Source organism: Puma concolor, chromosome A2 (genome assembly GCF_028749965.1).
Source record: "Puma concolor isolate L17-30 chromosome A2, mPumCon1.1.hap2, whole genome shotgun sequence".
NCBI classification, from domain to species: domain Eukaryota; kingdom Metazoa; phylum Chordata; class Mammalia; order Carnivora; family Felidae; genus Puma; species Puma concolor.
Window position 1 is genome coordinate 100,224,109 of NC_141668.1, and position 17,163 is coordinate 100,241,271.

Below are 17,163 nucleotides of genomic sequence, written 5' to 3' on the forward strand. Positions count from 1 at the left end.
ATAAGTAAAAAATCGTAATTAGTGAGTTTACAGACATATAGTAGTAAGATATATGAGAGTCTCGGGGCGCCAGGGTGGCTCTGTGGGTTGAGCGTCCGCCTTCGTCTCAGAACATGATCTCACGGTTCGTGGGTTCGAGCCCCGCATCGGGCTCTGTGCTGACAGGCTGTTTCCGATTCTGTGTCTCCCTCTCTCTCTGCCCCTCCCCCACTCACGCTTTATCTCCCTCTGTCTCAAAAATAAATAACCATTCAAAAACATTTAAAGAAATTCCATTAAGATCTAGGCCAGTAGAAAGTAAACGACTGGTGGTTGAGAAGTCAATGAAGTGCCTCTTAAGATGGATTGTTTTCAAGTACAAAAACTCATAAACCACATGACCGCAAGTATAGTGTAAATATTGAAACTGCAGCCCAGTTAGCCAGTTAAATGGAAAGAATTCCATATATATGTGTTCAGTTACACTTTGCCATCCATAGCAGGGTCTGGTACACCTTGCACGTTCAGTAGACGCTTGCTGAAAAATTGCAAGGGTGATGGCCTGTCTCTCTCACCAAAAGAAAGAAACGCTGAAAAGCGATGAAAAGCAAGAAAAGGAAAATGGCACGGAGGAGTTGGGGTCTGAGGCACACTGTGAAGAAAACACGGGGGTTGGGAGGTAGTGGAGGTGGACAGGCGGTTCCACAGAGTTGAAGGACGTGCCACAGTCAGCGGTGGCAGGGTGGACTTGAGGGTGGGACCGCTGGTGGTGCGGTCCAGGTAGGGCCATGGGAAGGGCATGCAGAGCTGAAAAGCACCGGCCTTTCAAGGAGAAGGGAGGTGGAAGGAGTCTCGTGTGCCCAGCGTGTCTCCCTGTCCCTTAGGGCTGCCCTTGCGGTCACGGGTGACGAGCGAGGAGGGTGCACGGCTGTAGATGGCCACGGTTGGCGGGAATGGGAGGCAGAGTGAAGAAGAAACACAGAGGCCTAGGATGCAAGAGGGATCACTGGGTTCACGTGCAGCCACGTCCCTGGGAAACCAGCAATGCAAAAGGTTCCTGGGTCTCTTGAGGGGTGACAGGGAGGTGTCCACCTTGGGAGGAGACACCTGCCAGTCCCTGTCCCACTGGCCTGGTCTCTGGAGCCCTCTGCCTGGCTCGCGGCTGTCAGGCTGGCGGGCATTCGGTCAGAGCATCTGGTGGGCACAGGGAGGTGCGGTGGTGCAGACCCTGGTGCCCAGGAGCTGTGCCCCCTGCGAGGGGTGGGGGTGGGGGTGGGGGTGGAGGGATGGGGCAGCTTGGATCCTGGGCCCAAGCAGGTGTGCGGGAGCGCTCGCACGAGTGCGCGCATGCGCGTGGGCCAGGGCCGGAGCCCGGTGAGGGACACAGCTGAGGCTGCAGCTGTGCCGTGAGTTGGCTCCCAGCCCGCCTGCCGCCCCAAGCCCCCAAGTGTCTGGGCCAGCCAGGGACTGAAGCCCACCTCAGCCCCCGCCCGGGGACATGCTGCTGCCTGGCGCCTGCGACCCTGTAGCCATGGCTTTGGCGGCAGGGGTAGCGGCAGTGCTCGCGGGAGCGCTGGTGGGAGCGCAGGCGGGGCCCCGCGTGGAGAAGACTGGGAGCCATGAGCCTCCAGCCTCGGAGGGTGGCGGCCCTGCTGCTCCTGCTGCTCCTGGAGCCAGAGGCCAGGGCGCGGGACGCGCTTCCCGGGCGCCTGGGTCTCTGGCAGCGCTGGTGGAGTGCCAGCACTGGCTGGGGCAGAGCGAGATGCGATGCCCCCCCCCCCCCCCCGACGCCCTTGCAAGACCATCTGGGAGAAGCCTAAAGGTGGAGCAGCTGAGACCCACAGCCTCCCTCCAGGACCTGCCTCAGTCGCGGTGCTGCCACGGTAGGGACCCTAGCGACAAGGTCGCAGGTCGCTTTCCCCTCTGCCCCTCTCTGTCTTTCCCTCCCATGAGAACCCTCCCCCGCCTTGGGGCTCCGGGCTTCTTCTTGGGCTCCATTGTGGCTGAGGTCTGGAGGCCTCAGGAGTGGGCTTTCTGGGTTGGACCCCGGTTCCCTGGAGGAGGAGGGCCCCAGATCGAGTAGGGGGTTAGGCTCAGGCGGTGGGGAGTGGCTCAGGTCGAGAGGGGGGGCGCCCTGAGTGCCCATGGATGTCTGACTGGGTTGGTGGTTGGCGGGTGGAGGTGGGAACGAACGAAGGGACGAAGGAACGGAGGAAGGAAGGAAGGAAAGCGTGGTCCGGCGGCTGTGGGAAAGTGTCAAGGCAGGGCCAGGAAAGTGGCAGCCATGAGCAGGAGGAATCATTGCTGCCTGTGAAAATGAAGTACAAGGGACCTGAGACTCCAGAGAAACATTCCAGGGAGAGTCAGGGTGGTGGGCCTGAGTTGCTGGAGGCCAGCAGGGGACGGTGTTGAAGGGATTGAGAGTGGAAGCAGCAGGTGAACACAGGCCTCCTCCCTCCGCCCTCCGCACCTGCTCTCCTGCCCTGCCCAGCCCGCTGCGCCGCGCCCCGCCCCTGGTGGCAGAGTTGGACCCTCTGATGGGGAGCGGGAGATCTCACCCCGCTTGTGGCGAAAGGGGGTCCTCTCTCGTGGGAGTCAATGGGACTAGGGGGTAGGAGTCTGGATGAGGGCAAGTGCAACTCCCTGTTGAGCTCTTCATCTCTGAAGGCAATGTGCATTCCATCAATGAAGTGGGAGCCCGGGAGCCAGGAATCAGTGGCGCTTGTGTGTTTTCGAGGGTGGTCCAGACTCTTTCCTAATGGGAGATGTGTGCTGAAGAGAACTGGGTGTTGTGGATGGAGTCCAAAGTCATCTCTTTGGGACACGTTGGGTGGGAACGTCTTCTTCGCACTCTGGCGACGAAGGTGGATGGAAAAGCTCCTTGTCCAAGGCAGACTGGTGGGTTTTGTTCTTCCTCTCCGTGGGGCGTGGTGCTTCCCGTTTCCGTGGAGCACCTCCTGTCTTGCATTCGTTCCGTGTTTCAAGAGTTTCAGTCCTTGGCAATCGCGTCTCCTCAGGGACTCACCAGGCAGCACGAGGGAGAAGTGACTCGGAGCCCACCGGGTCCCTAGAAACCAGTGCGTGTGTACTGGAGCAGGCAGTGCTCCTCTCTCAGCCTCCTTGGGAAATGAGGTCTTGAGCAAACGGTCTTTCATTGCATGGGTTGTACCTCTCCCCGGTTGTTGGGGGGAGTGTGTATGCGTGAGTGTGGTGCTGTGGCCCGTGTGGAGTCCGGACCGCGTCAGGGGCCCAGTTCTTGGCAAGGAATGCGTTTTGTTGCATGGGAATATCTCATTGCACGAGAGAGTTCCAATCCTGTCTCAAAGGCTGAAAACATCCTGAAGGCAGCACTGTGACCTCACTGAAAGCAAAGGCCTAAGAGCAGAGGCTTTCCCACACTTCCATATGGAGCTGACTGGTGCTTTATGTTTTCAGGAAGATGGTGTGGTGTAGGCCACTTGGAGCAGCTCAGGCTCCTAAGCGTGTGTTTGGTCCCCGAGGGGTGAGTTGTGTCTCTCCGGAATGAAGGAGATTATGGGGACCTTGAGTATCGTTACCTTCATGATTACCGTGATGATTCTGCCTAAGTCATCGCATGGATATTGATCCATGAGCTCGCCATGTGAGAGGTTTCCTTGGTAAAATAGTCGCCGTGCGTGGCCTCGAAACTTGGTTGTGGTCCGAACACCTTTGATGCTTTGCAAGTCCCGAAGCGGCTCCACGGGTGTGCAGTCCCTGTTGCCATATAGGTGAGGAGGCAGAGTCTGTTGACCTGAAGCCCGTGCAAGTATCCAGGGAGATGTGCGAGGGCCTCTCCCTGAGGCACTGGGTTCCTAGCCGGCTCCACCCAGAATCAGGCAGGGAGGTTTTGTTGATGCCAGCGGGAAGTCCTGAGGAGGGAGGACTTGATTACCACGATTACTATATTCTGCCTAATCCATGGCATGGAATTTGATAAGGAGCTCGATAACCGGAACGTTTTCGTCACCAAAGCTCACTACAACAAGGAGTAAAACAATCACTCTTGTGCAATGGACAATGCACCTTACCTTTATTGTACTATTTTAGAGGTATGTACATACGTTTAGAGTAATGAAAGTGTCCACTTACATCTAAGGAGTTTTTTGTGACATCATGGTACTTCAAGAAACCATAAAAGTAATGGAAAATCTAAGTTACCTAGTAATCTCAGCACTGTGTTCTTTTGGATACGAAATCCTAAGAACACATCATGCAAAAACTGTCAAGTCCTGATAATTCCTTATTATTCTAGTAGGTCTAGTGAATGGAATGGACTGAACTAAGGTCTCTGAAAAAGAGGAAACTAGAATTTGAGATATTGAGTCACCTTTACTCTCCCTTTCCCTGTTGACATGGTCTTTTTTTAGACCGGTGATGTCTTTTGACCTTTACCCTATTTCCCTCCTTCCTCCCACCCCCCACCTTTGCAATCATCTTTATGTATTGATGGACTTGTTTCCTTCTGTTATGAGGATTTTTGTTTTTTGTTTTCTTAGTTTTTGTTTCGGATTTCCTATATATGTGCGAGCATTTATATGTGTGTTTTTCTGTGTGAGTTCTTTCACTAGGCATAATGCCCCCCAGGCTATTATAAACACTGTGGCATGATAACAGGTGTGAAGTCATTTTTGGGAGTTAGTGATTTCGTGTGTTCCGAGTTGTACCTAGGGGGGTAATTGAGGGAAGTTGCTGGATGATATGGATGTTCTCCTCTGAATTGTGTAGGAAACTTTAGATTGTTTGCGACTGCCTCTGCGCCAAGTTCCAATGCCACCAAGAGGGCACAATGATTCGCTTTCTTCCATATTGTACCCGACGCTTGTGTTTTCTTGTCTTTTTGATAAGACCGTTCAGACAGGTTTCAGGTGATATCTCTTTGGCTTTGGACTTTCATTTCCCGAATGTGGAGTGACTTGGAACTTCTCTTCATGTATGTGGTGGCCATCTGTATGTCTTCATTGGAAGAATGCCTCTTCAGGACTCTGCCAGGTCCGTCATTGCTCTTTGCTTTTGCATTGTTGCGCTGTAGGAGATCTTGATTTCTTTTGTGTTTTAACCCTTGACCATGTACGTAGTTTGCAAGTATTTTCGCCCATTCACTATGTTGCCTTCCCATTCTGAAAAGATACTGTTGCTGTGCAGAACTTGTTTTTTTAGTTTCATGTAGTCCCACTTGTTTAGTTTTCCTTTGTGGCTTTGGCTTCTGGTGTCAAATCCCAAAACTCAAGTCAAGACTGAGATCCAAACATTCTCGTGGGTTTGGCATTTGGCTTTGTCCAGCAAAGCCAAGGACAGCAGAAAGGATTGCTTCAGACTCCACACAAGTCAAGAGGCGAGAGGGGTTTAAGGGATGTCTCCGCGAGCTGCTCTCAGGATCCCGCATTCATTAAGCCTACAAACGATGTACAACACATCAGCGGGCCACATGCTAGAAAGAACGTATTGAAGACATGGTGCGAACCACATAGAGACAGGATAAAATATTCCATGTGACAGCACGATCCAAGAACTTGGTGAGCCCGTGCAGAACCCAACCCCTAGATACACACGCACTAGATCAGCCAAGTCTCGCCTGCCCCCCAGATACACACCAACTAGGTAAGTGAGCTGCTGCTGGCTGTTTGCAGGAAGGCCAGAGAGCAGTGATCTGCTCTGCAAAGCTTTCCCTATAACCTCCCAACTCAGGACATCGTTGTGCGATTTCCCACACCTCCTGCCCAAGGTCTTATCCAGGACTTTCTGGTTTCAGGGCTCAAGTCTGTAATACATTTTAACTTCGTTTTTGTGTGTAATGCTAAATAGGTGTCAGGTTGTTTTTCCGCGCCTGTCGTTTTTCTGTGCCCAGTGATTCTGACACCACCTGTTGTGGAGACTGCCTTTGCCTCAGGTTATACTCTTGGTTCTTTTGTTGTGAATTAATTGGTTACATATGTGTGGGTTTCTTCCTGGGCCTTCAATTCTGGTCCAGTATCCTGTGTGTCTGCTTTTACCCCAATAGTGTACTGCTTGGGTTATTGTTGCTTTGATCTAGTTTCAAATCAGAAAGCATGGTGCTTCCAGCTGTTTTCTTCCTTCTCACAATGACTTTGGTATTCAGAGCCTTTTGTGGTTCTGTCCACCTTGAAGGATTATTCTATTTTTGGGAACGTGCTTAAGCTTTGATAGGGATTGCACCTAGGGAATGTGTAGATGGCTTTAAGTAGGGTGGACATTTTGATAATCTTATTTCTTGGGATCCAGGAGCATAGAATGTCTTTCTGCTTATTTCTGTCTTTTCAAATTCTTTCTCCACTGATTTCTTTTTTTCAGGAAAAAGGTCTTTTTCCTTCATGGTTAAAGTCATTGTTTTCTTTTTTAAGTTTTCTATCTTTTTCTTGACAGAGAGAGATACATGGAAACACACACGTACACACACACACACACACACACACACAAACAGAGAGAGAGAGACAGATAAAGAGAGAGAGACAGAGAGAGCGCATATGAGTGGGGATGAACTGAGAGAAAGGAGACACAGAATCTAAAGTAGGCTCCAGACTCTGAGTGGTCAGCACAGAGCCCCACACAGGGCTCAAAACAACATCATGAGATCACGACCTTAGCTAAAGTCAGATGCTTCACTGACTGTGCCACCCAGGTGTTTGTAGGCTAAATTTACTCTTAAGTTTTTTCTTCTCTTGCAGTGATTTTAAATTATTTTCTTAATTTCCCTCTCCGATACTTTATTATTCATGTATAGAATTGAAGGATGTTATGTACAACGACATAGATATCTTAACATGACTGAATTCATTTATTAGGTCTACCAGTAAGGTTGTGGAGTTTCTGCAGTCTCTCTAGAGCATATCATGCACTCCCAATAAGTGAAAAAGTACCTGGGAACATAGGATGATGTGATCGAATTTAGATGAGAGTAAGAAGATATATGGAGTGAGAGTATGCAAGTTTTCTGAAATGTTTTGTGGTTGATATAATCCAACAAGTCCATAAACAAGGTTTGTTTGGATATATGTTTCCTTTACACCAACAAGTCCATAAACAAGGTTTGTTTGTATATATGTTTTCTTTAAACCAGAACCAGAGAGCTGTGACATTGACATATGCTTCCCAACACATTCCCACAGTGCGCCCTGTGCATTTGGGAGGTAGCCCCTTGTCTCTCTTTTCTGTCCTGGAACCCAGTGCCTGACTCCACCACTCAGTGATTTCATCTCAGAATACTGCATTTGGGAAGAGGCCTATGTTTTTCATAGACTTCCTGAAAGGCACCTCAAAAACATTGGATTTTACAGAGTTGTGTGTGATCTGTCTGGAATCGTCTGAGGATGTGTCGGTTGGAATGGCACTTTCTTTGCTGGGAGATCAGGGAGCCCTGCAGTATTCCTGTGTGCCTTGTGGTCGGTCACCAGAGGGTGCTGTGTGGCTGCTCATGACAGGGACACTGCTCCCCAAAGATGGGGCTGGCAAGTGCAGGGCGTCACTGCTGGAGGAGCCTGAAGGGTGGAGGGGCTTGACTCGCTATCAGAAGCCTGACTGAGTCTCCATCCTGCAGTCTCCTTGAGCTCCTGATGTGCTGTGTAAAGGACTCTCTGGCTTGCCGAGGTCCAAGTGGTTCTTGCTGTTGCCACTCAGTCGTCAGGATGAACACATTCAGGTCCTGGTCTTCAACTCATTGACCTGACCTGCACTTAAGGTGCTTTCCTGAGAGTAAGCGACCCAGCCTGCGAGGAGAGCCAGCAACAGACAGCAGTGGCCCAGCCTGTATCCTCCACTGGCCTGAAAGCAGGGACTGGCTGCTCTACTGAGAAGCAGAGCTATGGAACAGGAGGTGCACAGGCAGTTGGGGTTTGTCATGGGATGGGGCCTGGATGGGTGTGTTCCAGGACATGGGGCAGGGATGCTGTGCAGGAGGTCAGAATGAGGGAGTGTGGTTTCTTTCCTTCCCCATGGGTCACTCCTAGGTACCCTGATGGCCTCAGTGCTGGCTTGTCCTCCTGATTCTTCAGGGATCCACTCAGTCCCAGGGGTCCCTGCTTTTCACATAAAGACCCCAACGGAATCAAGGGTCTGTAGACATTGGAACCTGGAGGCAGCGCCCGAAAAATGCATATAAATTATGTCCCCAAAGTTGTGCTAGGCGTACACGCCTACAGAAAGGGAGAGTTTCGGTACACATGTACCTTTCTGTACAATGATGAGAGTCAAAATATTGGAATCGGCCCAGTCATTCAGCTTCTGGAGACGCAGAGTAAAGGATGATGTGTGGCCCCTGAGAATGTAGAAGGGGACAGGACTGTGCCTGTCCACTGTGGGGACATCCCATAATACAAGACCATAGTCCTGGAGGGATGCCCAACCTGTCACACCACTCATGAACACAAACACAGACACCTGCTGCACTCAAAGCCAAAGGACTGTGAAGATGACACCGTGTGTTCTGGGCCAATATTTCTTGAAAGAATATACATTTTTTTTCTGCGTATGTACGCGTTGTTTCCTATTTATTTATTTATTTATTTGGAGAGCGCGAGAAGACTCCTGACCAGGGCTTCAAGCTGTCATTGTAGAGCCTGACTTGGGACTTGATCTCCAGTACCGTGAGATCATGACCCGAGCCAAAGTCGACGCGGAAACTTGCCCATTGAGCCACCTTGGTGCCTGTCCTCATTATTAAATCTTCATTTTACTGAATACATGTCACCTGTAGGAAACCTTTCAGAACTTTATACCTTATTGCCTAATAGATTAGCATAAATGGCATATTGACGGATTCATTTGGGTGTTTTTATAATATGCACGTTAGACCAATATCACCATGTCGGTCCAGGAAAATGAAAGATTTTCAAGGTATTCGCTCTAGTCCAGACATTTGTCTTCTGGCTTCTGCTCTTGTGTCAAACCTCAGAGGGTCCCCATGCCAGCTAATGAAGATATTTCAAGTGGGGGCTTCACCTAATCTTTGTTCTTTGAGGACTATTCCTCTGTCATAAAAAATATTAGTGCCATTGAATATTTAAGCAATTATTAATCAGTCTCCTGTCATGTAGCCAGACACAACAGGCCATGTTGTGTGTTTGCACACACATGGAAATCCCAGAGGAGCTAAAGCAGCAGAAACGGAGATCGCTGGTTGCAGAGACTGGGGTGAGGGAATGAGCCGTGGGTGATTAGTAGTGCACGTGTCTCTGTGATGGAAATGTTCTAGGAGTACATAGTGGTCACGGGTGTAAAATCCTGCGAATGTACGTACTGACACTTGAAGTTGTAATTTCAAAGGATCAGAGTAAATTGTTTGGAACTTAGTTTATCTTTTATTTATAAAACACTAATATATAAGTACAGTAAATACCTCTATAACAACTACAGAAATGACAAAGAACGCAATGACAAGGTCAGGGAATTCATCCTTTGGGGCTTCAGCGGACATGAGCCGCTGTTGGGGAGCTGAGGCTGGTTGCTCAGCTGCAGCAGGTGGTTGTTCCAGCCCTTCCGTGACCCTGCCGGCTGGGGCTGGGGGCTGCTCATGCTCTGGGGCCACCAAAGGGGCAGGTGGCTCTTCCAGCTCCTGACTGTCAGCCAGAGCTGGGAGTACCTCCTGCCCTGGTGGGGACGCTGCAGTGAGGGTCTCTGATTCTCCTACGCGCTGAGCTCCAGGAGAACTGGTGGCTTCAGGCAGCGTGGGCTGCGAGGCTGCAGTGGGCACCACAGAGATAGCGGGGGCTCGCTCCTGAGGGACGTCTGAACGTGGCTCTGGAGCTGGTGCCATGGCTTCAAGAATAGAAAGTGTCATCACCATGATTGCCATTCCATGGCAGGAAACCTCTCCTGCAGACATTGTCATCTGAGTCAAAGAACCCACCAGGAGGAAATCTCCCAGACGGCAGGCTAATGGAGCAGTGATCTGAGACTAGTCCCTACGCCTGGCCCACCTGCAGTCTCAGGAAACGTGTTCTCTGTGGCATACCTCATCCCCTCCACATGCCCACATCTCCCACCCAGAGTCCTCCTCGCCCAGAGACTCTGGCTCATTGGGCTCACGGTGTTTCCGCCATGAGTAGAGAAGGCGGGCGCGGCGCTGCAGCTCGGAGCCTGGCATGTGGACCCCTACGTATGCCTGCAGCAATTTCAAGCTGGTGAAATCTGGAGGCTGGAAAAAGTCCTCGGGGTAGTGATCCAGCCAGGTGCCCAGGATGGAGGAGATGGCCCTGGGGATACAAAAGTAGCCAGAACAATCACCATGGGGTGTTCCCCCCACTGATGTCTCAGGACAGGCCTGTGGGACCTGGCCTCTATGCCTCCTGGTCCTGGACGTCCAGAGGGTGGTTCTGTACGTTGTCCACCTGTGAGTTGGCAGTCCCGCCTACGAGAGACCTGGTCACTGAAGAGGGACCGTCAAGATTCTGTTTGACGGGAACCCCTTCACCAATGATGTGGTCGTCTCTGCCCTTCTTGGGGAAGCCAGCCAGACTCCTCGGTGTCTCCCCCTGCCTACCTCCCACCAGAATTCAAGTCCGTGCGTGAGTGGAGGGGTGGTGTCGGGGTGAGTGAGTGCCTTCACTGCATACCCTAGCGCTCCATGAAAATCTGCGCAAATACGGGACAAGGGGACTCTGTCTCTTACCTGGGCTTGCTGGGACCCTCCTGCTGCCTTCCACGTGACGACCTGTGCCTCTGTGCTGCCTCATGCACTCAGTGCACATGTGGGTGTCCTCCCGCTGACACCGTTCTCCCATCGTGTGGGTGATGTGTGCTCCTTGAGCCCTCACTGTGTCTCCTGTACCCTTGCTAAGCACGCACTGTGGATGTTCCCCAAGGTGGTGAGCGTGATGCTCCCCAAAACCGTTATTCTGGGTCCCCTGATGGGGGTGGAAGCAAGGGTGTGAGTGGGAAGGGATGGGGTTGGACTCTCTAAGGGGCTGACGTGGTCCTCTGGTGCCCTCTGCTGCCTTCTTGTGCCCACAGCTGTACCTCTACCAGACAGGAGAGAAGCCCTCAGAACTTTGCCCTCTTACAGGACTCTCAGACATGTGGGATGGTGGGTCCTGCAGCCCCTCCCACGCACAGTCTCAGCACTGCCCTCTTGGAGAAGGAAGGCCCTCCAGCCTGAGCTCAGCCTACTCACAGTTTCTCCTGCTCCCGGGGTCCGCCATCGTCCTCAGCCTCCGAAAGGAAGCATCCGTATCTGGAGGAGGCCAGAAGGACATCATATGAGCTGTCCTGTGGATGCTACGTCTTGTCCTATCCAGAGTCACTGACTGCTGACTAGAATGGAGCTCTGGAGGGGAGGGTCCTGTCTGCTCTGCGCATTGGATCCCAGTCAGCTCCTACAGAAGTGCCTGCACCTAGTGGGGCTTCCTGCGTGTTTGAAGAATGATAGGGCCCCAGTCAGCTCCATCACACATATTGGTGTGGGTCTGGGCGTCCTGCTCATCCTGGGCATCCTTGATAGGTTTGAGCCAGGACTCAGACACACAGATAGAGCCTCCAATCTCCTTTTCCAATGGGAAAACAGCCCAACTCAACACCTAGCGACAGTGAGGGATGAGGCAGAGAGTTGATCGTGGGCAAGAGGACAAAGATGACCCAGCAGAGAGGCAGCCCTGCCAGCAGAGCTTTCCACAGGCCAGGGTGACTTTCCCTGCAGTGCCCCCACTGAGGACCTGGAGTGTTTCCACCCGGATCAGAGGCACAATGTGAGACGCCAGGACGTTTGGTGACTTTCCTGAGACTCAGAGCTTTCAGGGGCTGAATCACACACTGGGCTGTGAAGGGCAGGGTGCTCACCTCATAAACAGTATTTCCAGGACCTTCTGGGTGGTAGCAAAAGCTCTGTACGTGCTCAAGAATGTGAAGAGGTAGGAGGGGTCTCTACCCAGGAAAGCAGGTACTAGGTGCTCCACTCGCTGTTCTAGTAGCATCCAGCCTCCTTCGATGGTCCACTCGACACAGTTCTCAGTGTCGGGCATGGCTGAGATATTCGTACCCTGAGGTAGAACACAGGAGGGACACAGAGTCAGACACAGCACCATGGACATCAGGAGGCTTGGGGTCCAGAATGCAGACCAAACCCCCAAGCCGTCAATGACTCGTGGCAAGAGTGAGACCTGGGTGCCCAGAGTCCGAAGAAGCATCTTGGAATTCACACGAGAATTTGACGTGGGATACGGCTGAACACGTTAGGATCTCCGATCAGACATCCCCACAGGCGAGGGAATTAAAAGCAAAAATGAACTATTGGGACTCATGATGATAAAAAGCTTCTGCACAACAAAGGAAACAACCAAGAAAACTTAGAGGCAACCAATGGATTGGGAAAAGGTATTTGCAAATGACATATCGGACAAAGGACTAATATCCAAAATGTATAAAGAGCTCACGAAACTCCACACCTGAAAAACAAACAATCCACTGAAGAAGTGGGCAGAAAACATGAATAGACACTTGTCTAAAGAAGACATCCTGATGGCCAACAGGCACATGAAAAGCTGCTCAACGTCGCTCCCATCAGGGAAATAGAAATCAAAACCACACTCAGCTATCACGTCACGCCAGTCAGAGTGGCCAAAATGAACAAATCAGGAGACTATAGATGCTGGAGAGGATGTGGAGAAACGGGACCCCTCTTGCACTGTTGGTGGGAATGCAAACTGCTGCAGCCGCTCTGGAAAACAGTGTGGAGGTTCCAAACAATTAAAAATAGACCTACCCTATGACCCAGCAGTAGCACTACTAGGAATTTACCCAAGGGATACAGGAGTGCTGATGCAGAGGGGCACTTGTACCCCAATGTTTATAGCAGCACTCTCAACAATCGCCAAATTATGGAAAGAGCCTAAATGTCCATCAACTGATAAGTGGATAAAGAAATTGTGGCTTATATACACAATGGAGTACTACGTGGCAATGAGAAAGAATGAAATATGGCCCTTTTGTAGCAATGTGGATGGAACTGGAGAGTTTTATTCTACATGAAATAAGCCATACAGGGAAAGAGAAATGCCATACGTGTCCACCCTTATGTGGATCCTGAGAAACGTAAACGGAACACGTGGGGGAGGGGAAGAAAAAAAAAAAGAGCTTAGAGTGGGAGAGAGCCAAAGCATAGAGACTCCTAAAAACTGAGAACAAACTGAGAGTTGATGGGGGGTGGGAGGGAGGGGAGCGTGGGTGATGGGTACTGAGGAGGGCACGTGTTGGGATGAGCACTGGGTGTTGTATGGAAACCAGTTTGGCAATAAATTTCAAATATTTTTTTTTAAAAAACCATCAAGGAAAAAGAATCTCAGGTCAGATTGTTAGATGAGTATGCACGGCACCTCCCTGCATGAACAGCAGCGTCCCTGTGATTTCTAACAGTACAGTCCATTCTGGGTATCCGAAGAGAGGGACAGTACCTGGCAGAAGTTGGATCAGGATAATAGGACATGTAGGATGTTCAGTGCAGCACTGTGACATGGCAAGAGAAGGGAATGCTGTCACAATCCCCCATTTGTGAAGGGTTGAATGGGTGAGGTGAGTGGTCACATTTCCAGAATGTTGTCTAGGTGGTAAGGCCCTTGCTCCTGACTGGAGGGGCCCCAGGGGCGTGTTGCTTGGCCACCAAAGTGCAGAGCATTAGACATAATGCACTGAGCCCCATGGCCTTTGGGTAAAAATCTCCCTGCTCTCACGAACGTGTGTCAGACGTGGAGAAGGTGTGGAAGGATGGTCGGGCGAACCGGGACACCTGGGAACGTTCGTCGGGGAAACGTGTGCAACAATGCCAATATATTCTAGACAGAATGGGACGTGAAATGGTCTCACGCCTCTTCTCTGATCTTCTTCCAATTAAGTGGAGAGTGACGTTGTGTCTGGCCGTTGCAGGGGCTGGGCCCTGAGGGCATGTTTGGGGAGCAGATGGGGTTCCAGGTTCATCTGGGACCAGGAGTCTCCGAGAGCTACCAGGGGAGCAGCAGTGTGTTTTCTGGGCCCTGGGTGTTGGGTTTCCCTGGTACCTGCACTCACCCTGAGCCAGCGCGGCTTCCTGCTGATGGCATGGGGCTTCCTCCTTTCCTTCGGGGAAGTAGAGCAGGGGCTCTCATTCAGCTTCTCCTCCATCTGTGGCATGTGGCTCTGTAAAGACAGTGCCCAGCAGGCAGGCAGCCAGGCAGGCAGGCAGGCAGGCAGGCAGGAGTCCTCAAAGCCGTGTCTGCTTGCTTTCACTTGTCCTCAGACCCATATGAATTCATTCCAGGTACGACACCACAGTGTGCACTCACCTCCCCCACGGAGGAGAGAAGCAAGGTGGCTTGAGGGCCTTGGATTCAACCTGTTACAGGTTAGAGGCACCTCAGAGATCCCTTTTCCCTCCTTCCCAGCATGACACGTGCATCCACTGCCATCGAACCTGCTCCGGTCCCGGGGAGGACCGGCCCCCATGTCCCCCTTTCCCCGAAACAGAACATGAGGGGATGGGGGTGCCCAGGGAAGGCTCCGAGCTGTGACCTGACCTGATCTGGCCTGCTCTGGGCTGCTCTGTGTTACCTTATGTGACGTCCTGGAAAACATCCTGAGGCATCGCCAGCGTGGGTTAAGGAAACCTCTGCAACCTCTGAGTAATCCTGCGCACTGGGGTTTCTGGCATCCAGAGCCCCGGTACCTGGGAAAACAACAAGAGAACATCCTAAAGTCTCTGGGTCTGTAGGCAAGTGAGCCAGGTATGGGACCTTCCTAGAACATGGGTGCCAGGTTACAGGAGTTCCAAGCTTTCCTGGGGCCTATTGTGAGCAAAGTGATGTCACTGCCTAGGATCCACCTCCTGAGTCCCCCTGTGGGATAACACCTTTGCAAATAGTCCTCTCTTTGCTGACTGCTCACCCCCATTCTCCATGAAATGTCACATCGGTACACAGTTCCACCAATGCACCCCTCTCCACAGTCCCCTGAGAAGGTCTGGGGCAGCCAGGGTCCCAGCTGTGAGACCTATCTGGGTTGAGACAGAACTCTTCTTTCTTACCTCTTTCTGGTCCCAGATTCGCGACTGTGCTTCTCAGGGATGGTCCGTGTCTTTTCCGCCCAATGGAGATCATTCTAGCATGTCCTCAGGATGTCCTCAGGATGTCCTCAGGCATATGTGGGATGATACCTGTGAAATTGGAGCAGCGGTGTCACCTGTTGGAAGTTTATCCAACCACATTGACTTCAACTTCTCACCTCCTCTGATTCTGCTGCTCCTCTGATCCCAGCCCACAGTCCTTCCAGGTGTGCGTACGTGCGTGAGTGTGTGTGTGTATGTGTGTTTACCAGTGCTTGTTTTCTGGGGTCCCAGAAGGTCACATCCCCACCTAGGGAAGGATGGCCAAACATTTCCTAGGAGCTTAGGTTCTCTACTTTCTAAAGCAATCCCTACAGAAGGGATTGGAGTCGGGGCCTAGTAGGACAGAACTCTCATTTACGTAGACTTTGTCAGTAGTGTGCCACGAGCCATTCCCTGCCTTTCCACTGGGTACATACGATGGGGACAGGGTGGCACTCAGTGGGTTGCCCTGGCCTGGGGGTCCTCCTCAGGGAAGAACGTGCCGGGATGTCTTCTGTGACGCTCCTCTTCAGCCTCACCCCCACACCACCTCCGTGTCTTCACCCAGTGACAGTAACACATCCTTTTCCAGACCCCCTCCGAAATCCTGGGTCGAATCCAGGACCCCATTGTGAGGACATGAAGTTGGGGTCATGCCCAACTTGGCTTCTGACTTTCTACCAGTCTGTGATTCTGGGCAAGGCACTGACCCTGGCAGGGTCTCCACTTTCTCCTCCCCTCAGTGGCTCCCTGGGATGCCCACATCCTGTCAACACATCCTTGTGGGATTTCCTTCCTGGAGTGTGGTATGGACGTAGTGTTTGATTTCTGTTGCAAAGAAGATGGCACCGTGACCCCAGACCAAACAAGTTTAGGTGATAAAATGTGCATGGCACGGCCACGTGCTCACTGTCACTCTCTGTGTTGTCTCTCAGCTCCTGACAGTGGGGACCAACCCCCGTGTTGAGTCGTGACATGGACAGGTACACACAGCCTAGCCCTGAGAGACAACGACAGACAGGGAAGAACTAAGGCACTCGATGTGGACTGAATCCTGCCACCACCCTGAAGTGGGCTCAGGGGTTGAGTGAAGCAGGTTCTGTCTGAGTGATGACAGCAGCCCCAAGCTCCTGAGAGGCTCTGGCAGGAGCGCTCAGCTGAGCCCTGCTGAACTCCTGGTCCCCTGGGCCTGTGAGGTGGGAAGTTGATGGGGAAGCCAGTAAGGGTGGGGGAATATTGTCCCACGGCGCTAGAGCAGAGTAGGGACAACGTCCTCCTGCCCCAGGCCCTGGCCCTCCTCACCCTCCCTCTCTGCTGTCCTCCGCAGCTCTTTCCGGTCTCCCCGGTCTCCTTTCACACGTCCCCTCTGAAACAACGACCCCCTGCCTCCGAGTGTCCGCCGCACTGTGCCTTCTGCCGGGCTACATACCCTCGACTTGTGCAGGGCTGACTCGTTCTTGCACTGCGGCAGGAAATATTAACGTTTCCTCAGCACAGCCTTGTCAGACCCTCCCCTGGGGGAGCTCAGGACCCAGTTGTCGCACCTTGAAGTTTTCTATGGAGTCCTTGCTCATGTCATTCCCATTTTTGTTTCGTGTTCTTTCCATCTTCCTGGCTAGACCTTGAACTCCTAGAGGGAAGACGTGGCTGCCTTACCAGCACTGGCACTATGTGAATGCTCAGATGCTCATTCCCGGGGGCTGACTGAGGACGTAAAGGGATCCCACCCACCAATTAGCAGCTCAGTCATCGTAGCCTAATTTACCTGGGTCATTTTCCAATACTTATTTTATCGTATATCTGTTGAGTCCACTCTAGTCGTAATTTGGGGCGTGAAATCACACTCCAAGATCAAGAGTCTCATGCCCCACTGACTGAAACAGCCAATTTTCATGGAACTAGACTGATCTCTAAGTTATCTTGCGGGTTAACATTTCGTACGTGTATGAGCTTATGCTGAATTACCAGAGAACGCGCCACATTTCTAAAAGCATGTCCCCATAGATTTCCTCACATGACAGAGCTGGGTGTGTGTTTAGATTGGAGACTAAAGTCCTTCATGTGGTCACTGAGGACCCCAGAGTTCCTCCATTTTACCCTTCTCCCTC

At 51.8% G+C, this 17,163-nt stretch overlaps 2 protein-coding genes and 2 long non-coding RNA genes across 9 annotated transcripts in view; 3 read left to right on the top strand and 1 right to left on the bottom strand.

Moving 5' to 3' along the window:
• LOC147583361 (uncharacterized) overlaps positions 1-17,163 on the top strand; it is a 476,502-nt gene that overhangs the window by 313,363 nt on the left and 145,976 nt on the right. The gene's annotated exons all lie outside the window — the stretch shown is intronic.
• Positions 1-17,163, bottom strand: part of LOC147583363 (uncharacterized) — a 230,523-nt gene that overhangs the window by 7,216 nt on the left and 206,144 nt on the right. For 2 of the 3 annotated variants that reach the window (XM_086697052.1, XM_086697053.1), the window contains 3 exons: positions 14,996-15,124; positions 14,524-14,638; positions 14,005-14,112 (listed from right to left, as the gene is read on the bottom strand). In XM_086697052.1, coding sequence (XP_086553178.1) covers positions 14,005-14,112; positions 14,524-14,547 — 132 coding nt within the window. In that variant the 5' untranslated portion in view covers positions 14,548-14,638; positions 14,996-15,124. Of the gene's footprint in view, positions 1-14,004; positions 14,113-14,523; positions 14,723-14,995; positions 15,125-17,163 lie in introns of those variants that run through there. The other variant, XM_086697050.1, reaches the window with a different exon arrangement.
• Positions 1,463-17,163, top strand: part of LOC147583364 (biliverdin reductase A-like) — a 135,785-nt gene continuing 120,084 nt past the window's right edge. Inside the window, exon 1 of the mRNA XM_086697056.1 lies at positions 1,463-1,862. Within this exon, the coding sequence (XP_086553182.1) occupies positions 1,478-1,862 (385 nt within the window). The 5' untranslated portion in view covers positions 1,463-1,477. The remainder of the gene's footprint in view (positions 1,863-17,163) is intronic.
• LOC147583365 (uncharacterized) lies at positions 3,890-9,302 on the top strand. Its single transcript, XR_015248143.1, has 2 exons — positions 3,890-6,995; positions 7,044-9,302. It is a non-coding gene; the product is annotated as an uncharacterized LOC147583365 (long non-coding RNA).